At 38.7% G+C, this 22729-nt stretch overlaps 1 protein-coding gene and 1 pseudogene across 1 annotated transcript; both read right to left on the bottom strand.

Moving 5' to 3' along the window:
- Nucleotides 1–4554: 4554 nt before the first annotated feature.
- LOC142837916 (olfactory receptor 2B6-like) lies at nt 4555–5538 on the bottom strand. The gene has a single exon (XM_075953333.1). The coding sequence runs from the start codon at nt 5521–5523 to the stop codon at nt 4555–4557; it is 969 nt and encodes a 322-aa protein (XP_075809448.1). The 5' UTR covers nt 5524–5538.
- A 10719-nt stretch (nt 5539–16257) lies between these two features.
- On the bottom strand, nt 16258–17241 carry LOC142837813 (olfactory receptor 2B11-like; annotated as a pseudogene).
- Between the last annotated feature and the right edge of the window lie 5488 nt (nt 17242–22729).

Here is a 22729-nt window from a genome sequence, read left to right on the forward strand (position 1 = left end):
GACCTTCCTCCATCAAGAGAGAGAAACAGAGAGAGAGAGAGAGAGAGGGAGAGAGAGAGAGAGAGAGAGAGAGAGAGAGAGAGAGAGAGAGAGGAAGAGGAGGAGAAGGAGGAAGGGGAAAAGTGGGGAGAAGGGAGTGAGGCAGGAGCTGCCTCTTTGGGAAAAGGACAGAAAGGAAGAAACTCAGGCTGGAAGTGGAAGGAAGATCTGTTTGCCTCATGGGATGGGGGAGGGAGTGGGTGGGACTTGTCTCTCAAAGGGACAGGACAGAGCATGACAACAAGCATGTATATGGTATACATACACCATACATATAATTTACCAATTAAGATATTGAACCCTTATTTTGAAGCAGTACCTTGCTCAGCACAAAAGAGCAGGATGGAATCTAGGAGATATTTTGGCAGAGAAACTGCTATGATCAATGTTCTGTATATTAAGCAGCAAATTGGTTATTTCAAAATAGTGATTCTTGGGCAATTGCATTTGCTGAATTTAAAGGACAGAACAATTTTTTTCTGAGCTGATACATTGTTGTACTTCACACAACAACATTCCTTTATTTTCCCTAACACTGTAGCAAAAGATCCTTTAGAGGATGCTATGTTAATTTTTACAGATGGTTCTTCCAATGGTAGAGCTACATATGTGGTTAATGGAGAAAGACATGTAGTAAAAGCAGAACCAGCCTTTGCTCAAATAGTTGAGCTATGGGCTATTGATATAGTGTTTCAATTTTTTTCAAATAAGGCATTTAATCTATATACTGACAGCCAATATATATTTAATTCTCTTCAAGTCCTAGAAACCACCCCATGTATTGAGACTAGCAATAAGCAAGTTAAGATGTTGTTCCAGCAAATTCAAAATGCCATACAACAAAGAAGATTGCCATGCTTTGTAGGGCATATCAGAGTGCATTCAAATCTTCTGAGTCCATTATCTGAAGGTAATGCTGATAAGCTTACAAAAATAATTGCTTTATCTCAGGTTGAGCTTGCTCAGCAATCACATGCTTAAAAGGCTGGGAAAGATTCCATTTCTGTGCTGGGCCCTTCTGGGACCTTGAACTATACCCCAGCCCCCAGGATAAGCTGAAGGCTGCAGAGGAGCTGAAGGCCACTGCCAGCCCCTGGAATAAGATGAAGACTGTAGGACCCCTCTTTAGGGAAAGTATTAGCTACTGGAAAAACCTGAGTTGAATAAAGTTGCTGACTGTAGCTCATTACCCCACCCAACTTCCCCTATCATCTGGGTAATATCAGCTGGGCACTATTTCAAGCAGACCCTGCAGTTAGAACAGGGTCAACAGATGTCTGGAGGATGTAACTAGTGAGGGCTGTTGCTATCCCCCTTAGATACTAATAGCCTTTCAGGAACTAACAGCTGAACTTTGCCTCACATTTAGCCTATCATGATATAGGATAAGTAATTTTGTATTTTGAAACTGTAACCTTGTGACTGCTTTGTGTTTTTTGTCTTTATAAAGGCCTTACAAAAATAGACGGGGCCCTTCTCCCTCCATCTTCTATGCCAGGTTGTGAAGCAGAGGACCCGTGCCAGTCTGTACTTAATAAATGAAACCTTGCTTTTGTATTTGGTAGTGTGGCTCCATAGTGGTCTTCTTGGGGGTCCTAGGACTCAAGTACAGCATGCTCTGAATTATCAAAATAGTATATGTTCAAGAAAACAATTTAGATTAACAAAAGAAGCTGCTCATCAAATTGTTAAGCAGTGTTATATATGCTCACAGTATTTACCTGTATCGTATTTGGGAATAAATCCTTGAGGACTACTTCCTAATCATTTATGGCTAATGGATGTTACTCACATTGCAGAATTTGGAAAATTAAGATATGGGCTTGTGATAGTCAATACATATTCAGAATTCTTAATGGCCACTGCACAAACTGGAGAAGCCATGAAGCATGTGATAACCAATTGCTTAAGATGCAAAATCATAAGAACCCCCCAAATCATAAGATGGATAATGGATTCAGACTTGTTAGTAAAGTATTTCAGCAATTTTATTTCCAAAGGAATATCAAACACAAGACAAGTATTCCTTAAAATCCTCAAGGACAAGGAATTGTGGAGTGTGTCCATGCTTTCTTGAAAATACAACTTTAAAAAATAAAAACAGGAAATTGTATCCTCAAAGGCCACGCACTTTTTATGCTAAACTTCTTGAATATGGATGTTTATGAACAATCTGCTGTGGACAGATTTTGGCATTATGGCACCAAGGTGACCTTTGCTAAAGCAAGGTGGAAAGACCCTTGTACTGGATTATAGAAAGGACCTGATCCTGTGTTAATATGGGATCAAGGGCATGTCTGTGTTTTCTCACGGGATGAGGATCAAGTGAGATGGCTTCCAGAACATCTGGTTCAATGTGTACAGCAGAGGAATGCCAGCCCTGATGACATCACAGCCATTGATGACTCCAAAGGTAAAGTGGACAGAGGTTCCTGAACCTGAGATCATGACTTCCTCATATCACCATGCTGCAGGCCACAGAAAGGGGAACCTGGACCAGTGTTCCTGACTCACACCATCATGCTGCAGTCTCACAAGGGAAAGATCATAGTGATGACTAGTGATTCCTAGATTTTTGATAGACTTGCCATGCAAACTTCCAGACCTAGTGAGTTCTGTTTACTTTGGAGCCAGAACTGAAATACAGGCTGAACATATGACTGCCTTGGACACAGAGCTCAGATTGCCAGTGAGGTTTTCAGTCTGCTGTTGAAATGTTGATAGAACCTGAGAACTGAGACCTTAACTTTCTCCAGAAGGGATAAAAGAGTCATTACAAGGAGTGATTGGGACCTCTCTTCATATATGAGGAGGGTAGCCTAATGGTTTTTGCTGCTGCTCAGAGATTGGGACATTTGTTTAAAAGCATCATTGCATTTGGACTCTTACCCATTACAAAAATCTTTTCTTGTCTTTTCATTAGAATGGATTTAAAGGAATCATGATTTGACAAATTGTGTTATGGTATTGACCTGTTAAATCATATTATGGTATTTACCAGTTAATGCTTTATTTCACTATAAGATGTTAATGTCTTGAAGATGATTAGAACCTGTCTAAGAAAAGTTTGACACTAGCATTGAATTCTTGAATTTTACATATTTGATAAGACAAATATAGATTTTGATATAGTTGAATATTCTAGACCAATTTAAAAGTCGGCATTCCCAATCCTGATGATCCTTCACTCCTTTCATTAGGAGATACATTAGCCATAGAAGTATGTATAACACAAAGTATTATCTGCTTGCTTACCATTAGTTAATTGTTGATGAACTCTCCTGACAGAACTTGGCTCAGAGACACAGAGCCCAATACTTCTTCCCTTAATCTTTTGTTTACAGAGGTCCACAGTCCATATATGTTTTGATCCCCCCCCCAGACACCTAAAACATGGACTTGCATAGTTAAAATGCATGTTCCAAAGACAGGTAAGTGTGGGAAATGGAAAAGTATTCAACCTAAGGCAGATGCAGTTGTCTCTCCTGTTGCAGAAGCACAGGCTTTATTAAAATGAATGAAAATGGAGGAATTGTGAAGGCCCAGAAATGTGAGCCTATTTCCATGTTGACCAAAGGTCGAAGAGTTGGAGCTTACCTCTAGTTCCTTCAAGGCTATTGTGCTTCTACCTCAAGCAAAGGTCCTTCCTAGATGTAGATCAGAGAGTTCTGCTCTACCAAGGTTATTGTCAACAGGTGTTCCTAATAGCCAGACCTTGTACTCCAGGAATAGAAGTAGATTGTTCCTACCTGAAACAAGAGTCTTAGATCCATCTAAGTTCCAGTTCCTTTTATAGAGATAACTTGGAAATCCACCTGGGAAGTAGTTAGCCTACAGAATGTTTTGGTCTAGTGTGTATGCATGACTTGTTTTGTTCTAGCAACAGAATGTTTAACTATGAATGTAGCCAACAAGCTTCAACTGGTGTGTTCATTCCCTTGTATCATGCTAATCATTCTTTTGTCTTGCTCCTAACTTTTGGGGTCAGGTGTATTTTAAGCATTTGGGAGATAAATGCAGGCAAAATATTAGTAATCACTGGAATTTCCTCCTGATATTATCCTATATGTTTCTCTATTTTATTATTTTCACTTCTGTCTTCATATTCTTTAATATATTTCTAAATCCCCATTGCTCTACCCTGGCAAGAATTATTTTGTCGAGCCTAGTCCTTGACAAGATTTATTTCACAAAAAAATTAAAAAGCCATCGATGGATAGTTACAATGTGGTTTTCATGACAATTAGCCAAAAACAATATTATTGTATTATAAATTAAATGATGTTTTGCCACTTAATAAAATAACTATTTACAATTGTATTCACCTCAATTCAAGTATTTTAATATATGTTCTAATCAGAGCACCCATCCATATTGCTTGAAACTACACAAGATTAACCAAAGCCTGCATGATTGTAAAGAACACAAATAACAAGAAATGTTTTGAAAGAATATAGAGAAAAAGAAAGATCAGGCCTGTATAGTAAATGACTTATATGCAAAGCCTCTAATTTGTTAACTATTTTGTTTGATATCTACAAAATTTCTCTTTGGACTAAAAATGTATCTGGATAGCTTACTTACAGCTCCCTTTACATCTTTATTCCTTAGGGTATAGATGAAGGGGTTCAGAGTAGGAGTCACTACTCCATAGAAAAGAGCTATGAATTTGGGTTGGTCTTTTGTAATAGAGGAGGGTGGCTGAAGATACATGCTAATGCCTGGGCCATAGAATAAGAGAACTACTATGAGATGAGAGGAGCATGTCCCAAAGGCCTTTTTTCTTCCTTCTGAAGATTTGATTTTCAGAACAGAATGTCCAATACAAGCATAGGAGGCAAGAATTAAGCACAAGGGAACAGCTAAGAAAAATATGCATACCACAGAGAGAGCAAGCTCATTAGTCTCCTTTTCACCACAGGCAGTTTTTATCAGAACTGGAATCTCACATACCAAGTGATCCAGTTTATTGTGTCCACACAGTGGCAATTGCAGTGTCACAGTGGCCTCTGAGACAGCATAGGTAATTCCTGTTAGCCACACAGTGGACACTAACAGGAGGCAAGTACGCTGATTCATGATAAGGGTGTAGTGCAGAGGTTTGCAGATGGCAACATAGCGGTCAAAGGACATAAGAGCCAGGAGGACACACTCTGTGCCCCCCATTGTGTGGAAGAAATAAAGCTGTACTACACACCTCATGTAGCTGATGGTCTTTGTTGATCCTCCAAGGTTGGTTAGCATCTGAGGCACAATGCTTGTGGTGTAGCACATGTCCAGAAAGGAGAGATTGGTGAGGAAGAAATACATGGGACTGTGGAGATGGGAGTCTAATATGGACACCAGAATGATGGCAATGTTTCCCAACATGGCCAGTGGATATGTTACCAGTAGAATGATGAAGAGAGGGAGTTCCAGCCAAGGACGATCTGCAAAGCCAAGCAGAATGAATTCTTCTGGGTGACTTTTATTGATGATTGTCATTCTTTGCAGTCTGATTCACCTATGGTAAAGAAGTATCAAGAAAGTTAGTATTATAGGAATAGCAAAGACTCATGATTTGTTGGTTTGGACTATCAAAGACAGGGTTGGTATTCTGTGGTTGAAATAACATGGCAGGAGTGCTTCACAGATAAATGAGTCAGAATAAATCATTCTGCCAAAGCAAGAGGACATAAGTTCTATCTCTAGTACTCAGGTAAAATACTAAGGAAATACATCACTATAAAACCAGCTCTAGTTAAGAAAATATTGGAATATTGGTTATTTTCTGGGGCTTGCTGGCCAGCTAGTGTAGCTAAATTAATAAGATCTTGGAGGCATAGTCTAAAAACATAAGGTAGTAATGAAATTCAAAAAAAGCTTGACATGGGCTATGGATTTTATATGTACAACACACCCACAGCACACAAACATGTATGCACACGCACACAAACACTTATAGCATCTACATGTACACAAATAACATATACAATATCAAAACTGGCTACTTAGCTTCTATTTATAATACTAAATTTTAAGAAGAATTTCTGATTATCTGAAAGTTCATGTGGAATAAATCTGGGGAGCTAATTAAAACAGCACTGCTAAAAAAATTATAGAAACATATCAACATGTCTAAGAATCAGTCAGAGAATTTGGTATGAAGATGTCCAGAGATAACCAGAGAATTTGATTCAAAGATCTCTGAGTTCTGAGTATGAAAGGTTGTACTCCCTCATGCTGAATCATCAAATCTTTTGTATGTTGAATTAGGATATTTGAAGATCTAAAGAAACCTCCTCTATGCACTTGAGATTGAACCAAACAGTTTATAAATACCGATATATACTTTTAAAAATATTTGTACAGTTATCAACAGCCCTCTATTTTATTAGCCAAATGAGTTAAGCCACAATTACAGTGTTGCTATCTTTGGCATTTATGTGTTTTATTATATAACTATATTGCAAGTTTCAGCATTCAATAATTCATGTCAAATTATAGTTTTTTCATATAGCAGAGATACTTATTTCAATTTAAATTATACTTTTTCCATTTATTTTACAAACCAACCAGTTTCCCCTCCCTCTTCTCTTTCTATCACCCCCCATTTTGCATCTACCCCCTCCACAAACATTCTTCCTCCATCTCCATTCAGAAAGAGTCAGACCTCCCAAGGACTTCCACAAAGATTGGCACATCAAGTTCAGGCAAAACCAGCTTCTCCCCTTACATTGAATTGGGGTCAGGTAATCCAGCATGAGGAACAGGTTGCAAAAAGCCAGTTAAACACCAGGAAGAGGTCCTGTTCTCCCTGTTAGAAGCTTTACTAGGAGACCAAGTTAGGATATTGGTCTACCAATTACTGGATAGAATATGTAGAGATATTTATCAATTGAACTCAAAACTTTTTCTGGTATAAAAATTTGGTCAATTATTGGGGATGTATTATATTTTGTTAGTCACACTGGTATTGTGAATATAGTTTTCAGCTCCAACAGTCTTTTCCAGCAGGTATTTTAATTCAGACAAAGTGACATTCAAATCCCAGTAATTTTGTTTCCTGGTTTTATGTTTTGCCTTACATTTTAGCTAAAGTGAGTGTTAATACAACAAAATCAAGGAGCAAAGTAAAATAATGCTTGAAAAATACACATATTATTTATTAGTGTTTCATAAAAAGTTATCTCTGAAAAGATTAATTTTCAAACATGAAGTTAAGATAGCATTCCATTGACCAAATCTGAGTTACTCTACCAATCGGCAGTTTTGTAGCAGACTAATTTCTTATAATTCAAAGCAGATGCCTCAACCTTCATTTCATTGAAGGCTCACAGTCACCTTGTTAGGCTCTATAAGAGCCACTCTGATATGAATCAGGTTCTTTGACTATCCACTATTCTAAGTCAGATGCATACACTAATATCGGAAAGCAAAAAAAAATCTATTTTTAACACATATTTATAAAATTATTTTGTGTGTATGGGTGTTTTGCCTGTATATATGTCTGTGCATTGCATGTGTGTTTGGTGCCCACAGAGACCAGAAGAGGGCAAAGGATTCCTGTAACTGGAATTAATGATGATTTTGACCCTCCATGTGAATGCTGGAAATAGAACTCAGCTCCTGTAGAAGAGCAGTCAATCTTCTTAACTGCTGAGTCATCTATCCAGGCTCTCCAACAACTTCTTAGTGAATTCCTTGTCATAATTACTTTAGCAAGCTTTCCCATTCTTAAAATTCTTTACCTCCTGTTCCTGATTACTATGAGCAGAAGATTGTTTTTCTTATGTTAAGATAGTTTCAGGTGCGTGTTCTGTTAGTTTCATAAGAACTACGGATAACCTAGATATCAAAAAATTATCTGTGCCTAAAATATAGTCACATAGCAGCAGATTATAAATAAACATGTATGGACTTCACAAACAGCACCCAACACTATGGGTATGATGCATATATCAGGTGTTATACAGCTTCTGATGTGACTGTATTTAGATAAGCACCTCTAATATCTGAAGATATCTTAGACTAAATACTTATTTCATGTGAATCTCTGTATTGTTGATAAAATACAAAATAAGCATTTTATCAACTATTATGATAATAAATTAAGCATTTCCAAAAATGTAACCTAAGCAATTACTGAATGCTGTTTACTTAACATGGCTATACTCATAGTATTGAAGCACAAGTGAACTGTTAGTTTTTAAAGAGAATTTTAATTTAGTCTCTAAAAATTCTTCTATAATTAAATTTATCTACCTCTCATATTCATATGTACTTTCCTTCCCATATAACTTTTCCTGACATGAATGTGGCTTTCCATCCGGTACATCATTCAGTAAATGGTCTATCTACCAAATGACCTACGAAAGCATTAATACTTCAGTCAGGTAGTCAGCATCTGAGGAACATCGTGTTTATCATAACTTAAGGACTTTGTACACTTGCGCTCAGTGATAGACTGAGAAAGAAATGAATTACAAATTAAAGTCAAGCTGTTCCTAGAGCCACTGAAATAGATACAGCCAAAGCTTACAAAAGGCTTTTTGAAATGATGCTGTCTTTCCAGTGCAACCACCTTTCCTCCTTTCCTGGGGATGCATGCCTGTCAGTACAGGTGTGTCTTTTCCTACCTTATTTTGACGAACACCCTTTATTTGGTAAAAAGTAATTATAAAGAAAGGCACTTGAATTTTTCCTTTGCAGATGACAGACTCTAACGAAGGTTAGAGTTTAAGGTTTGTTTCAGAATTCTTAGGTTGTCAGTTCATAAAAAGGTACCAAAATGGAGGGAAAGTTCAAGTTAGGAAGAAGATGAAAGAAAATATCAAGATGACTTTTAAATTATCACCTTTCTTTGCTGTTTCTGAGACTTCTGGGAATTGTTTCCACAGATAACTCATTTACCCTTTTCCAGAGTGACTAAATAGAGACAATTTCTGGGGAAAGAGTTCTCTGAGGACATGCTTCACAAGCACAATTATTTACCTGCCATGCTGAGGATAGGGACCAAGTCTGTTGCAGTGGGATGGAATTTGAAACAAACAGATTCCATTTTCCAACATACTGAACACCAGCTAAAATGTATATAATTATAGATGAGTTTTTAAAAATCAGGTATTATGAGAAATTTAAATGAGAATTTTTTGACATATTACCTTTATCAATGATATCATATATGATTTTAAGATTTTATTTGTTCGTAGTATAATAATGCAGGATAATAAAATTCATGATAACAGCAAAAGTAATATGCAATGAAAAATGCAGTTTCCTTTATAAATAACCTAGAAATAGCAAAAAATCTTTTAAATATTTAGTATTTTATCACAATAAAAAGGCAATAATGAGAATAATCTACCAACTTCTTACAATTAATACCTAGTATATATTCTTATATTCAGTCATTACAATTTGCTCATATATGCCATACATCAGGTTTACATATGTGCTTCTAGAAATTTATGTACAATCAATGTATCTAACTCTAATAACTGTATTCACTCTGTCCTCACAGCAACATAATGAAGTCAGTGTTATTTGGAATATTTCAATATGCATTGTAAGCTCTGAATAATCCAAGTGCACATTAATTGGGGAAATAATTTCAAACACTTTAAAGAACAGACACAATTAGTGGTGTTTCTCTTTGTCCACCTATACCATAGGCCTTCCTCTACACAAAGTCACTGATATCTGGGTGCATCCTTTTCATTACACAGATGTTGAGTGTTCTATGTTCCTTTCCAATAGACCCCAACCCTCTGGTATTTCTTCCATGGCTGGGCCTCGTAAGACTGTTCAGAAAGCATTATTTTGAGTGAGGAAACCCATACACAGAAAGACAATTATCACATGTACTCATAGGTGGTTTTTAAACATAAAGCAAAGAAAACCAGCCTACAAATCACAATCTCAGAGAACTTAGACAATAATGAGGACCCTAAGAGAGACTTACATAGATCTAATCTACATGAGAAGTAGAAAAAGACAAGATCTCCTGAGTAAATTTAGAGCATGGGGACCTTGAAGGAGGGTTGAAGGGGGAGGGGACAGACAGGGAGGGGAGCAGAAAAAATGTAGAGCTCAATAAAAATCAATAAAAGATAAGAATAAAAAAGACTGTTCAGAGAAAGAGTAGAGAGTGACAGCAAAGCCGATTTTTGAGTGTTTACAAACAGGAACTCTGGTGACACATGTTCACAGACCCTGTAGTGGCTATGCCCTCACATATGCTCTACAAGCCTTTATAGAATGCTTGGTTTCTTCAAAGGGTATTTGTTACTTCAAACTATGTGTTGAGAATAGTCTTACAGTTAGTGCTAGGTCCATGATAATTCATTATTGATGTTTTAAAATATTTCCCATATCTTTTAAAATATTTCCATTGCTAAATTTTCCCCCAATTCCCATTTGGCATAGACCATCTATGGCCACAGATTCATATGTGACAACACATTAAATAGAGATCAAGACCAACTAGAGAGATGTTGGTTGCCACTATGGTATGTGTGCTACTTTTCTCTGTAGACATAAGTTTCTGCCCTGCCTTGTCCTGTAGCTATTCAGTCCCAAAGAAACTCTCAGAGACTTATATTAACCATAAATTGTTTGGCCTATTAGCTCAGGATCATTATTGTCTAGCTCTTCCAACCTAAATTAGACCTTATTTCTTACCTATGTTTAGACACGTGACTTGGTACCTTTTCTCAGTACTACATTCTCATCTTGCTTTCTCTGGGTCTGGGTGGTAACAGCAGACTGAGCCTTTCCTCTTCCCTCTTCCCAGAATTATCCTAGTCTAGTCACCTAACCTACACTTCCTGCCTGGATAATGGACAATCAGCATTCAATAAACTAATACAAGTGACAAATCTTTACAGAGTAAAAGAGCATTATCCCACATTATTTATCCCTCAATATTTCTTTCGTGCCATGCTGGTTATTTTTGTGCTTCATAGGGATCATTGTTGGATGTGACCACTGGTTGTTTTACTTCCTTGGAAGACTTTCATGGAGCTTTCTGGAACCATGAAAGTTGGTCTTCAGAAATAGGGACTTTCCTTCTACCCCTGCACCGTAAAGGAGGTCAACAACAGTAGCCTTTCTTATTTTGGAAGTCTGTTGGGAAACCCTGACCAGCATCTCAAAGGCAGTTTTCCATTATTGGTGTGAGGTTGTTCTTATATAGTCTGTGACCCTTATAGGGAGAACTGTCAACCCAGACAGGAAGATTTCATTTAAACTACATATGTGCATGCGTGTGTATGTGCTCACACACATGCACACACATACACACACACACACGCACACACACGCACACATAACTTTAGGTATAGAGGGAAACTATGTCTGGTACTAAAACCAATTTAACTACCTAGGCCTTGTAAGGTCATCAATTTTGGAGGAGAATCTACAACTCTCGCATTACTAAACTAGCACTACCCTTAATTACATTAAAAATATCAATCTTTTATATAGGTATGGACTGGGTAATTTTATGTCAACTTCTTATAATCTGGAATCATTTGAGAGGAAGAAACTTCAACTGAGAAATTGCCTCCATAAGATCCATCTGTAGGGTATTTTCCAAATTAATCATTTACATGGGAGGTCATAGCTCAATATGGGTGGTGCAACCCCTGGGCTGGTGATTGTGGGTTTTATAACAATGATGATAAGCAATACAGTATGGCCTTTGCATCAGCTCCTGCCTCCAGGTTCATGTTCTATTTGTGCTCGTGTCCTATCTTCTTTCAATGATGGAAAACAATGTGAAAATATAAGCCAAATAAACTCTTTCTACCCCAACAAATTTTGGCCATGATGTTTCATTGTAGCAATAGTAACCTTAACTAAGATAATGCACATATAAAAGTAGTTCTTACCCAAGAGATGCCCTATCATTTGACAAAAGCATTTGTTCAACTATGTTCATAGCAGTATTACTTGTAATAGCCAGAACCTGGAAACAACCTAGATGTCCTTCAATGGAAGAATGGATGAAGAAAGTGTGGAATATATACACATTAGAGTACTACTCAGCGGTAAAAAACAATGACTTCTAGAATTTTGCATGCAAATGGATGGAAATAGAAAACACTATCCTGAGTGAGGTAACCCAGACCCAAAAAGATGAACATGGGATGTACTCACTCATAATTGGTTTCTAGCCATAAATAAGGGTCACGGAGTCTACAATTGGTGAACCTAAAGAAGCTAAATAAGGTGAACCCAAGGAAAAACATATAGTTATCCTCTTGGCTATGGGAAGTAGACAAAATTGCCGGGGAGAAAATTGGGATCTTGGGGGTGGGGTGGGATGGGGGTTAGGGGAGATGAGGAGAGAAAAGGGAGAAGAGGAGGATGGGGGAAACTTGGGGAAAAAGGATGATTGGGATAAAGGAAGGTTGGATAGGGGAGCAGGGAAGCACAAATCTTAGTTAAGGGAGCCACCTTAGGGTTGGCAAGAAACTTGAACCTAGAGTGGCTCCCAGGAGCCCAAGGCGATGTCCCCAGTTAGTTCCTTGGGCAGCTGAGGATAGGGAACCTGAAATGACCCTATCCTATAGCAATACTGACGAACATCTTGCATATCACCATAGAACCTTCATCTGGTGGTGGATGGAGATAGAGACAGAAACCCACACTGGAGCACTGGACTGAGCTCCCAAGGTCCCAATGAGGAGCGGAAGGAGGGAGAAGATGAACAAGGAAGTCGGGACCACGAGGGGTGCACCCACCCACTGAGACCGTGGGGCTGATCTATTGGGAGCTCACCAAAGCCAGCTGGACTATGACTGAAAAAGCATGGGATAAAACCGGACTCTGAACACGGCGAACAATGAGGGCTGATGAGAAGCCAAGGACAATGGCACTGGGTTTTGATCCTACTTCATGTTCTGGCTTTGTGGGAGCCTAGCCAGTTTGGATGTTCACCTTCCTAGACCTGGACGGAGGGGGGAGGACCTTGGACTTTCCACAGGACAGGGAACCCTGACTGCTCTTTGGACTGGAGAGGGATGGGGAGAGGAGTGGGAAGAGGTGGAGAAGGGTGGGAGGAGGGGGATGGTAATGGGAGGCTGGGAGGAGGCTGAAACTTTTTTTTCCTTTTCTCAATAAAAAAAAAGAAGGGCCACTGTCAGGCCCTCACCTTTGCGTGATGTGAGTGTGGGGCTCTCATACTCCTCTTACGGTGCTGAGGGCACTCCCTTCTATGGGTTTGTAGTTTCTGGGTGACCCGTGTTGTTACAAAGAGGCCTGGGCTTGTTTAGATATTTTATCACCATCTGTTAAGGTCGCATCTCCCTCGTTCTGGTAGTGTCTTTTACACTGATTGATTTTCTTCTGTTGAATCTTGCATTCCTGGGATAATGTAACAAATACCGAAACCCACCAGTCTTTTCACTTCCGTGTTCTGGTTCTGTTTTCATGCTTAGGAAAGACTTCACAAAACTGCCCTATGAGCTCAGACTTTGCTCCACAGAAGCTTTCTTTTGAAAAAGATCTAATTTAGTTTAGTTTAGTTTAGTTATATGTGTATCTATGAGTGTGTGTGTTGTTCTTAATTTCTGGCTGGCTTTCTTGTCTGGGGGTTAGAGGGTAAAGAAGACACAGACACGCGGTGGTCCCACGTGGGTGCACTTTTAATGGGGGAGGGGTAACAGCGGGCAGGTAAAAGGTGTGGGAACACAACAGGGGAGGCGGGGAAGAAGAGAGAAGAGAGAAGGTTCCTGGCGGCCCTCGCTTTTTAACGGGGAATGCAAAGGCTTCTGGGAATATGTCCATAGTCCAGGAGAATGCTGGGAGCTGTAGTTCCGCAAAGGAACAACAGTGTGTATACATGTGTGTGTGTGTGAAGATGTCATGGAGTCCAGAAGGGGGCATGGATCTCTTGAACTAGAATTACAGGCATTTATGAGCCACTTGACCTGTCTTCTGGGATCAGAACTCCGATTCTCTGACAAAGCACCCAGTGCTCTCAGACCGCCCCTCCCTCAAGCCATTTTAACAGTTGTGTGGGCACCCTACACTTTTAAAACAGTATCCATTGATGAGTATTGATTGCAGGTAGTGTTGGTGCCTACCCAGATCTCCTCTGCCAGCTCTACCCAGAGAGTATTGTATTCTCAGTGAAAGAGAGAGCTCTGCCTGTTGCCACCTTAACTGAGTGGCTGAGTTTTGTGTGATCATGGGAATGACATTTATACCACATGCCTCTGCTGGGACATGAGAAGACTGAAGTCCTGTGAAGTGGCTCTGCCAAAAACCCTTCCCCTGAACTCAATCCTCAATAGTCAATTTTCAGTTTATAAGACCTGCGTGTGTTTCAAGTGTGTATGTGCACACACACAAGCTTGTGTGTGTGTGTGTTAAATTTAGAGCAACAGATCAGAATATGGGACATTTTATAAGAACACCGATCTCTGCTCAAGTCAGCGCCCCCCTTTTTTAAAGGCAAAGGGCACTTAGACTAGCAGACTGAGAACATGTGATGGTCAAGTGAGGAGCTGAAACGTAGGCTGGATCCAACTCCGAGGTGTAGCGAGGGTGACCATCTTTACAATAACAGGAGCAGCTTGAAGAGACAGGTGCTTAGAGGTGTGGGGACATGTCCGAGGGGTTGCTGTCAGCTGTGATGCTGGTGGTATATGTTAACCTGGGAGCTTAAACCCCAGCCCCTTGCATCTATCCTAGCCCCCTGACTTCTGAGAGTCAGCACTCTGGACTCCAAATCCCAGCAGGCCAGGTCCTGACCCCTCCCTGTCAGGACCACTCCCAAGAGTATTTAAGTGAACTCCCAGAAGAGGAACATGTGGTCTCCTTTTCTTCCTCCCAGTGGTCACATTTGAGCTCCTGGTTTGGAAACCTGAGAGCACAGAAACTTCCATTAAACCTGGATATCTCTTAAAAAAAATAGTTCTTATTCTTTGGCAAAGAAACTTTTTTTTTTCTGAACCAGAGAACATTATAGAAATCAAAGTGTATCAAAATGCAGAGAGGGATATCACATGGTCCCAGTTCCATCTATACATCTGTAACAAGATTCTTGTACCTATGGGTCAGGTAGCATTATAGAAGATGTCACAGAAAACTTGAAAAAGTTGAAAGAACAGGAAGTTTGCTATGATATGGTATCTTCTAGAAAATTCAGAAAGGATACATTCATACAGTCTCACCAACATGATTGCCTAAAACAAGACCAAAGGACATGCTGTAATGGGGGAAGCTCAAAAAGTCTAAAACCTAGACAGCAAATTATATACAACAGGGGAATGCAAGCAAGAAAGAAATATTTTTCCCTAAGGAAGATTCCCCCAACTGACTAACCAATGTTGAGGAATCACTTGTGAGATCATGTACATACAAATAACATTATATTGGTTTGTGTTTATATAATAAATAGGCCATGAATTTGAAAGTGTGCAAGGGGAGTGCATGGAGGGTTGGAGATGAAAAAGGGAGTAAGAAAATGATGCAATTGTATTAAAAATTTTAAAATAAAACATTATAAAAATAAAATAAAAAAAGATAAAGATCATTTTTGAGGTTAGGACTTCCAATTTGGTGTTTCAAAATTCAGTAGAGAGAATGTTTGTGGAAAAATCAAAAGGTAAGAAAAGTCAGTCAATCTTACATTATGTTACATGGTGAATGATTATGAACAATGCTTAGGAATCATTCACAATGACTTACCATATATGTGCATTTCTTCCATTCATGAACTCTTAGGTATTTCCAGGCTGTGGCTTTGCTATGACTTATTTCACTTGAATTTAGAACTTCACAATTCCATGTGGGTCAGTATGATTTCCATAGAATCAACACATACTGAAACTCGTATGACTATTTATGATTTTAAAGTTAGAGACTAATCTCTCTCTCTCTCTCTCTCTCTCTCTCTCTCTCTCTCTCTCTCTCTCTCTCTCTAATGTGTGTGTGCTACATGTGTGTGCACATATTGTATAAGTATGAGCCTGAATCTGTAAACATGCTTGTGAAAATCAATAGATTACCTTAATGTATTCTTCTCTGCCTTATTTCCTTAAGACAGCAGTTCATTACCACACACACCCATATACATAAAACTCATAGGGCAGCAATCCCCTGATCCTCCTATTGTTTACCATCATTAAAAAGAATGTAAGTAACATGACATCTTTTGTAGGAACACATAAACAAAAAAGACAAGCCCTGTATAGTAAATGAGTTATATGAAAAGCCTCTAATTTGTTAACTATTTTGTTTGATATCTACAAAATTTCTCTTTGGACTAAAAATGTATCTGGATAGCTTACTTACAGCTCCCTTTACATCTTTATTCCTTAGGGTATAGATGAAGGGGTTCAGAGTAGGAGTCACTACTCCATAGAAAAGAGCTATGAATTTGGGTTGGTCTTTTGTAATAGAGGAGGATGGCTGAAGATACATGCTAATGCCTGGGCCATAGAATAAGAGAACTACTATGAGATGAGAGGAGCATGTCCCAAAGGTCTTTTTCCTTCACTCTGAAGATTTGATTTTAAGCACAGCATGTCCAATACAAGCATAGGAGGCAAGAATTAAGCATAAGGGAACAGCTAAGAAAAATATGCATACCACAGAGAGAGCAAGCTCATTAGTCTCCTTTTCACCACAGGCAGTTTTTATCAGAACTGGAATCTCACATACCAAGTGATCCAGTTTATTGTGTCCACACAGTGGCAATTGCAGTGTCATTGTGACCTCTGAGACAGCATAGGTAATTCCTGTTAGCCACACAGTGGACACTAACAGGAGGCAAGTACGCTGATTCATGATAAGGGTGTAGTGCAGAGGTTTGCAGATGGCAACATAGCGGTCAAAGGACATAAGAGCCAGGAGGACACACTCTGTGCCCCCCATTGTGTGGAAGAAATAAAGCTGTACTACACACCTCATGTAGCTGATGGTCTTTGTTGATCCTCCAAGGTTGGTTAGCATCTGAGGCACAATGCTTGTGGTGTAGCACATGTCCAGAAAGGAGAGATTGGTGAGGAAGAAATACATGGGACTGTGGAGATGGGAGTCTAATATGGACACCAGAATGATGGCAATGTTTCCCAACATGGCCAGTGGATATGTTACCAGTAGAATGATGAAGAGAGGGAGTTCCAGCCAAGGACGATCTGCAAAGCCAAGCAGAATGAATTCTTCTGGGTGACTTTTATTGATGATTGTCATTCTTTGCAGTCTGATTCACCTATGGTAAAGAAGTATCAAGAAAGTTAGTATTATAGGAATAGCAAAGACTCATGATTTGTTGGTTTGGACTATCAAAGACAGGGTTGGTATTCTGTGGTTGAAATAACATGGCAGGAGTGCTTCACAGATAAATGAGTCAGAATAAATCATTCTGCCAAAGCAAGAGGACATAAGTTCTATCTCCAGTACTCAGGTAAAGTGCTGGCAATGGGAACCGATCAATATAATACCAGCTCAGCTTAAGAAAACATTGGTTATTTTTCTAGGGCTTGCTGGCTGGCTAATGTAGCTGAATTCATAAGTTCCAAGCTTAGCTGAAGGCACAGTATCAAAACATAAGTTAGTAATCACATGTAGAAAAAACTTGAAATGGACTCTGGATTTTATATGTACAACACACCCACAGCATGCATAATTTCTGCATATTCACACACTATACATATAGCTTCTACATGCACAAAAATAACATAATAATCTAAAAAACTTGTTATTTATCATCTATTTACTATACTAAATTTTAAAGGGGATTTCTGATTATCTGAAAGTACATGTGGCGTAAAGCTGAGGAGCTAATTAAAATAGCAGTGCTAAAGGCATTATAGAAACATATGAACATATCCAGAGATAGCCAGAGAATTTGATAAGAAGAGCTCTGAGCTCTGACAATGAATGGTTGAACTCTCCTAAGCTGATTGATCAAATCTTCTGTTTGAGGAATGAGGATATTTGATATTTAAACAAGCCTCTTTTGTGTACTTGAGACTGAGTCAAACAGTTTAAGCACTGTTAATATTTATTCTTCATATTAGTACAGTTACCAACAGCCCCCTATTTTATTAACCAAATGAGTTAAGCCACAATTACAGTGTTATTATTTTTTGGTATTTATGTGTTTTGTTTTTTAACTATTTAGTGAAAGTTTTAGATTAAATAACTCATGATCAATTATAGCTAATTTATCCATGTTGCAGAGATGATTTCTTTTTCATTTAAGTAACACCTTTTCAAATTATTTTATAAACCAACCAGTTTCCCCTTCCTCCTTCCCTCCTGTCTTTTCCCATTTTCCATCTACCCCCCTCACCATGTACTTCTCCATCTCCATTCCAAAAGAGTCAGGCCTCCCAAGGACTTACACAAAGCTTGGCACATCAAGTTGAGGCAGGACTCAGCTTCTCCCCTTACATGGAGAGGAGGGCAGGTAATACAGCGCAAGTAACAGGTTACCAAAAGCCAGATAACCATCAGGGAGAGGTCCTGCTCTCTCTGTTAGACGCTTCACTAAGAGAGCATCAGTTATTTGTTAGAGTATGTAGAGATACTTCTTTATCAATGAGCTCAATGCTTTTTTTCTAGTATAAAAATTTGGTCAATTATCAGGGATGCATTACTTTCTGTTAGTCACACTGGTATTGTGAATATAGTTTCTAACTCCAGAAATGTTCTTCAGCGGATATCTTATTTCAGACAAAGAGGCATTAAAATCCCAGCAATTTTATGTTTCCTGGATTTATTTCTTGCCTTTCTTTGCAGCTAAAGTAAATGGCAGTACAATAAAATCGAGGAACGGAGTAAAACAATGCTTGAAAAATACATATTTTATTTATTAGTGTTTCATAAAAAGTCATCCCTGAAAAAATGAAAATTCAAACATGATGTAAACATTACATTCCACTGGCCAAATCTGAATTACTCTACAAATCAGCATCTTAAGAGCAGACTAATTTGTTATAGTTAGAAGCAGATGCACAGCCCTCATTTTACTGAAGGCTCACCCACTTTGTGAGGTTTTATAAGGGGCCACCCAGACTAAGATATGAATCATGTTCTTTGACTATCCGCTATCCTAGGTAAGATGCCTACATTAAAAACAGAAAGCAAAAAACTTCCATGTAGTAAAATAATCATTCCAAAACTTCTGTTTTTCAACACAAAATAAAAAATATTTTGTATAAAGGCATGTTTCCCCTGTATAGATATCTGTGCACCAGATGAGTGTTTGGTGCCCACAGAGACCGAAAGAGGGCAAAGAATTCCTGGAACTGGAATTAATGATGATTTTGAGCCTCCGTGTTAATGCTGGAAATAGAACCCAGCTCCTGTAGAAGAACAGTCAATATTCTTAACTGCTGAGTCATTTATCCAGTCTCTTCAACAACTTCCTAGTGAGCGCTTGTCATAATCACTGTAGCAAGCTTTTTCAACTCTTAAAATCCTTTAGCACCTGTTCTCGAATGCTATGGAACAGAAGCTCTCATTTGTATATTTTAACATACTTGTAGGAACTTGTTCTGTTAGTTTTCTAAGAACTATGAATTAATCTAGACATCAAGAATTAACAGTGCCTAAAATATAGTTGCAAATCGACAGATTATAAGTCAGCATTATAGACTTCACAGAAAATACCTGATACTAGGGTATGGTGCATGTGGATGCTGCATACTTCTGATCTGACTGTATTTAGAAAAGCACCTCTAATATCACAGATATTATAGACTAGACTCTTATATCATGTGAAAAAGTTGTAGAAGAAATATGAAATAAGAGTTTTGAATCATGATTGTAAAATAAGTATTTTCAAAAATGTAACATATGCACATTACTGAATACTGTTTATTTAGCATGGCCATAGTCATAGTTTTTTTTAAAAAAAATATTTATTTATTTATTTATTGTGTATACAATAGTCTGTCTGTGTGCATGTCTGCAGGCCAGAAGAGGACACCAGACCTCTTCTGGCCTGCAGATGCGTATGCTTGTGAGTCACCATGTGGTTGCCGGGAATTGAACTCAGGACCTTTGGAAGAGCAGGCAATGCTCTTAACCACTGAGCCATCTCTCCAGCTCTATAGTCACAGTTTTGAAACATATGTGAACCATTAGTTTTACAAAGAGTAATTTTAGATTTGGTCTCTATAAATTCTTTCATAATTAAGTTAATCTAACACTCATTTTAATGTGTACTCTACCTTTCCCTTCCTATTTCTGCTGAGATGAATGAAATTTCCCTTCTAATACATTTATCTTTATTCTTATGTCTGTGCACTTTTGGATTATTTTAGTTATTTTGGGGATATATTATGTACAGCTCTTGAATTCAATGACTTTGATTTTCTTTTTATCTTTTTCTTTATTCTTCTCTCATAAAATACAACTTGATGATGGTTTCCACTCCCTCCTCTCCTACCAGTCCACCCAACACATCTCTCTCCCCCAGATCAGCTGAATTTCCTCTGTGTCTGTGGTTATGTCCCCCTTTTCATTTCTGATCTTATTAATTTGCATATTCTCTCTCAGCCGTTTGATTAGTTTGGATAGGGGTTTATCAATCTTGTTGATTTTCTCCAGGAACCAGCTTTTTGTTTCATTGATTCTTTGGATTGTTTTCTGTGACTCTATTTTGTTGATCTCAGCCCTCAGTTTGATTATTTCCAGTCTTCTGCTCCTCCTAGGTGAGTCTGCTTCTTTATTTTCTAGAGCTTTCAGGTGGGCTGTTAAGTCTCCAAAGTGTGCTTTCTCTGTTTTCTTTAAGTGGGAACTTAGTGCTATGAACTTTCCTCTTAGGACTGCTTTCATAGTGTCCCATAAGTTTGAGTATGTTGTTTCCTTATTTTCATTGAATTCAAGGAAGGCTTTAATTTCTTTCTTTCTTTCTTCCTTGATCCAGGTGTGGTTCAGCAGTTGACTGTTCAGTTTCCATGAGTTTGTAGGCTTTCTGGGGGTAGCATTGTTGTTGAATTCTAACTTTAATCCATGGTGATCCGATAAGACGCAGGTGGTTAATAACATTTTTTTGTATCTCTGGAAGTTTGCTTTGTTACCTAGTATGTGGTCAATTTTCGAGAAGGTTCCATGAGCTGCTGAGAAGAAGGTATAATCTTTCCTATTTGGGTGGAATTTTCTATAGATGTCTGTTAAGTCCATTTGCTTCATTACCTCCATTAATTGTCTTATTTCTCTGTTAGGTTTCTGTCTGATTGACCTGTCCATTGGTGAGAGAGGAGTGTTGAAGTCTCCTACTATTAGTGTGTGAGGTTTGATGACTGACTTGAGTTTTAGCAATGTTTCTTTTACGTAAGTGGGTGCTTTTATATTAGGGGCATCAATATTTAGGATTGAGACTTCATCCTGATGAATTGTTCCTGATATGAGTATAAAATGTCCCTCTCCATCTCTTTTAAGTTTTAAGTTTTAAGATTTAAGTTTGAAGTCAACTTGTTAGAAATTAGTATGGCCACACCTGCTTGTTTCTTTGGTCCATTTGCTTGATAAGCCTTTTCCCAGCCCTTTACTCTGAGTAGGTGCCTGTCTTTGTGGTTGAGGTGTGTTTCTTGTAAACAGCAGAATGTTGGATCCTGTTTTCATATCCAATCTCTTAGCCTGTGCTTTTTTATAGGTGAGTTGAGTCCATTGACATTAAGTGATATTAATGACCAGTGGTTGTTAACTCTGGTCACTTTTTTGGTAGTAGAGTTTGTGTGTATCCCTTCTTCGGGTTGTGCTGGTGAAGGGTCTCTAGATGTCTGAGTTATTGTGGTCATTGTTGGACTCCTTTTTTATTTTTTAAAAATAAAAAAGAAAGTGCAATGACCAAATTATTCACCCATTGTTTTCCAGTTGCATCAAATCCACCAATTCTTTATTTCTCTTTTAATTAAAGTGGATTTTTCTCTCATAAAATATGTACTGATTACAGTTTGTCCTCTCTCTACTACCTCCACTCCCTCTCCACCCTCCCTCCCCACAGGATACACTCCCTTCTGTCTCTCATTAGAAAAGAATAGGTTTCTAAGTGATAACAACCAAACATAATGAAATTAAATACAAGATAAGACTTGCTTTATAAATAATACCATTCAAAATTTCCACCTCTTCCCCTCCTCCCATTTCCCCCCACTCTCCTACTCACCCTCCCTCTTCCCTCCAGTTCTAAGAGAGAGCAGGGTACCCTGGCCTGTGGGAAGTCCAAGGCCCTCCCTGCTCCATCCAGGCCTAGGAAGGTGTGCATCCAAACAGACTAGGATCCCAAAGAAACAGTACATGCAGTAGAATCAAATCCCAGTGCCTTTATCAATGGCTTCTCAGTCAGCCCCCATTGTCAGCCACATTCAGAGAATCTGGTTTGATCACATGCTCCTTCAGTCCCAGTGCAGCTGGCCTTGGTGAGCTCCCTTAGATCAGTCCCACCATCTCAGTGGGTGGATGAACCCCTCACGGTCTTGACTTCCTTGCTCATCTTCTCCCTCTTTCTACTCTTCAACTGGACCTTGGGAGCTCAGTCCAGTGCTCCTATGTGGATCTCTGTCTCTATCTCCATCCATTGCTGGACGAAGGTTCTATGGTGATATTCAAGATATTAATCAGTTTGGCTATGGGACAAGGCCAGTTCAGGCACTCCCTCCTCTGCTGCCCAAGGACCTAGCAGGGGATATCCCCTTGGACATCTGGGACTGGAAACCCTTCTAGAGCCAAGTATCTTGCC

Source organism: Microtus pennsylvanicus, chromosome 1 (genome assembly GCF_037038515.1).
Source record: "Microtus pennsylvanicus isolate mMicPen1 chromosome 1, mMicPen1.hap1, whole genome shotgun sequence".
Taxonomy (NCBI): domain Eukaryota; kingdom Metazoa; phylum Chordata; class Mammalia; order Rodentia; family Cricetidae; genus Microtus; species Microtus pennsylvanicus.

Coding starts and splice junctions, on each gene's coding strand:
- LOC142837916 (XM_075953333.1), bottom strand. CDS start 5,523: ATGACAATCATCAATAAAAGTCACCCAGAAGAATTCATTCTGCTTGGC.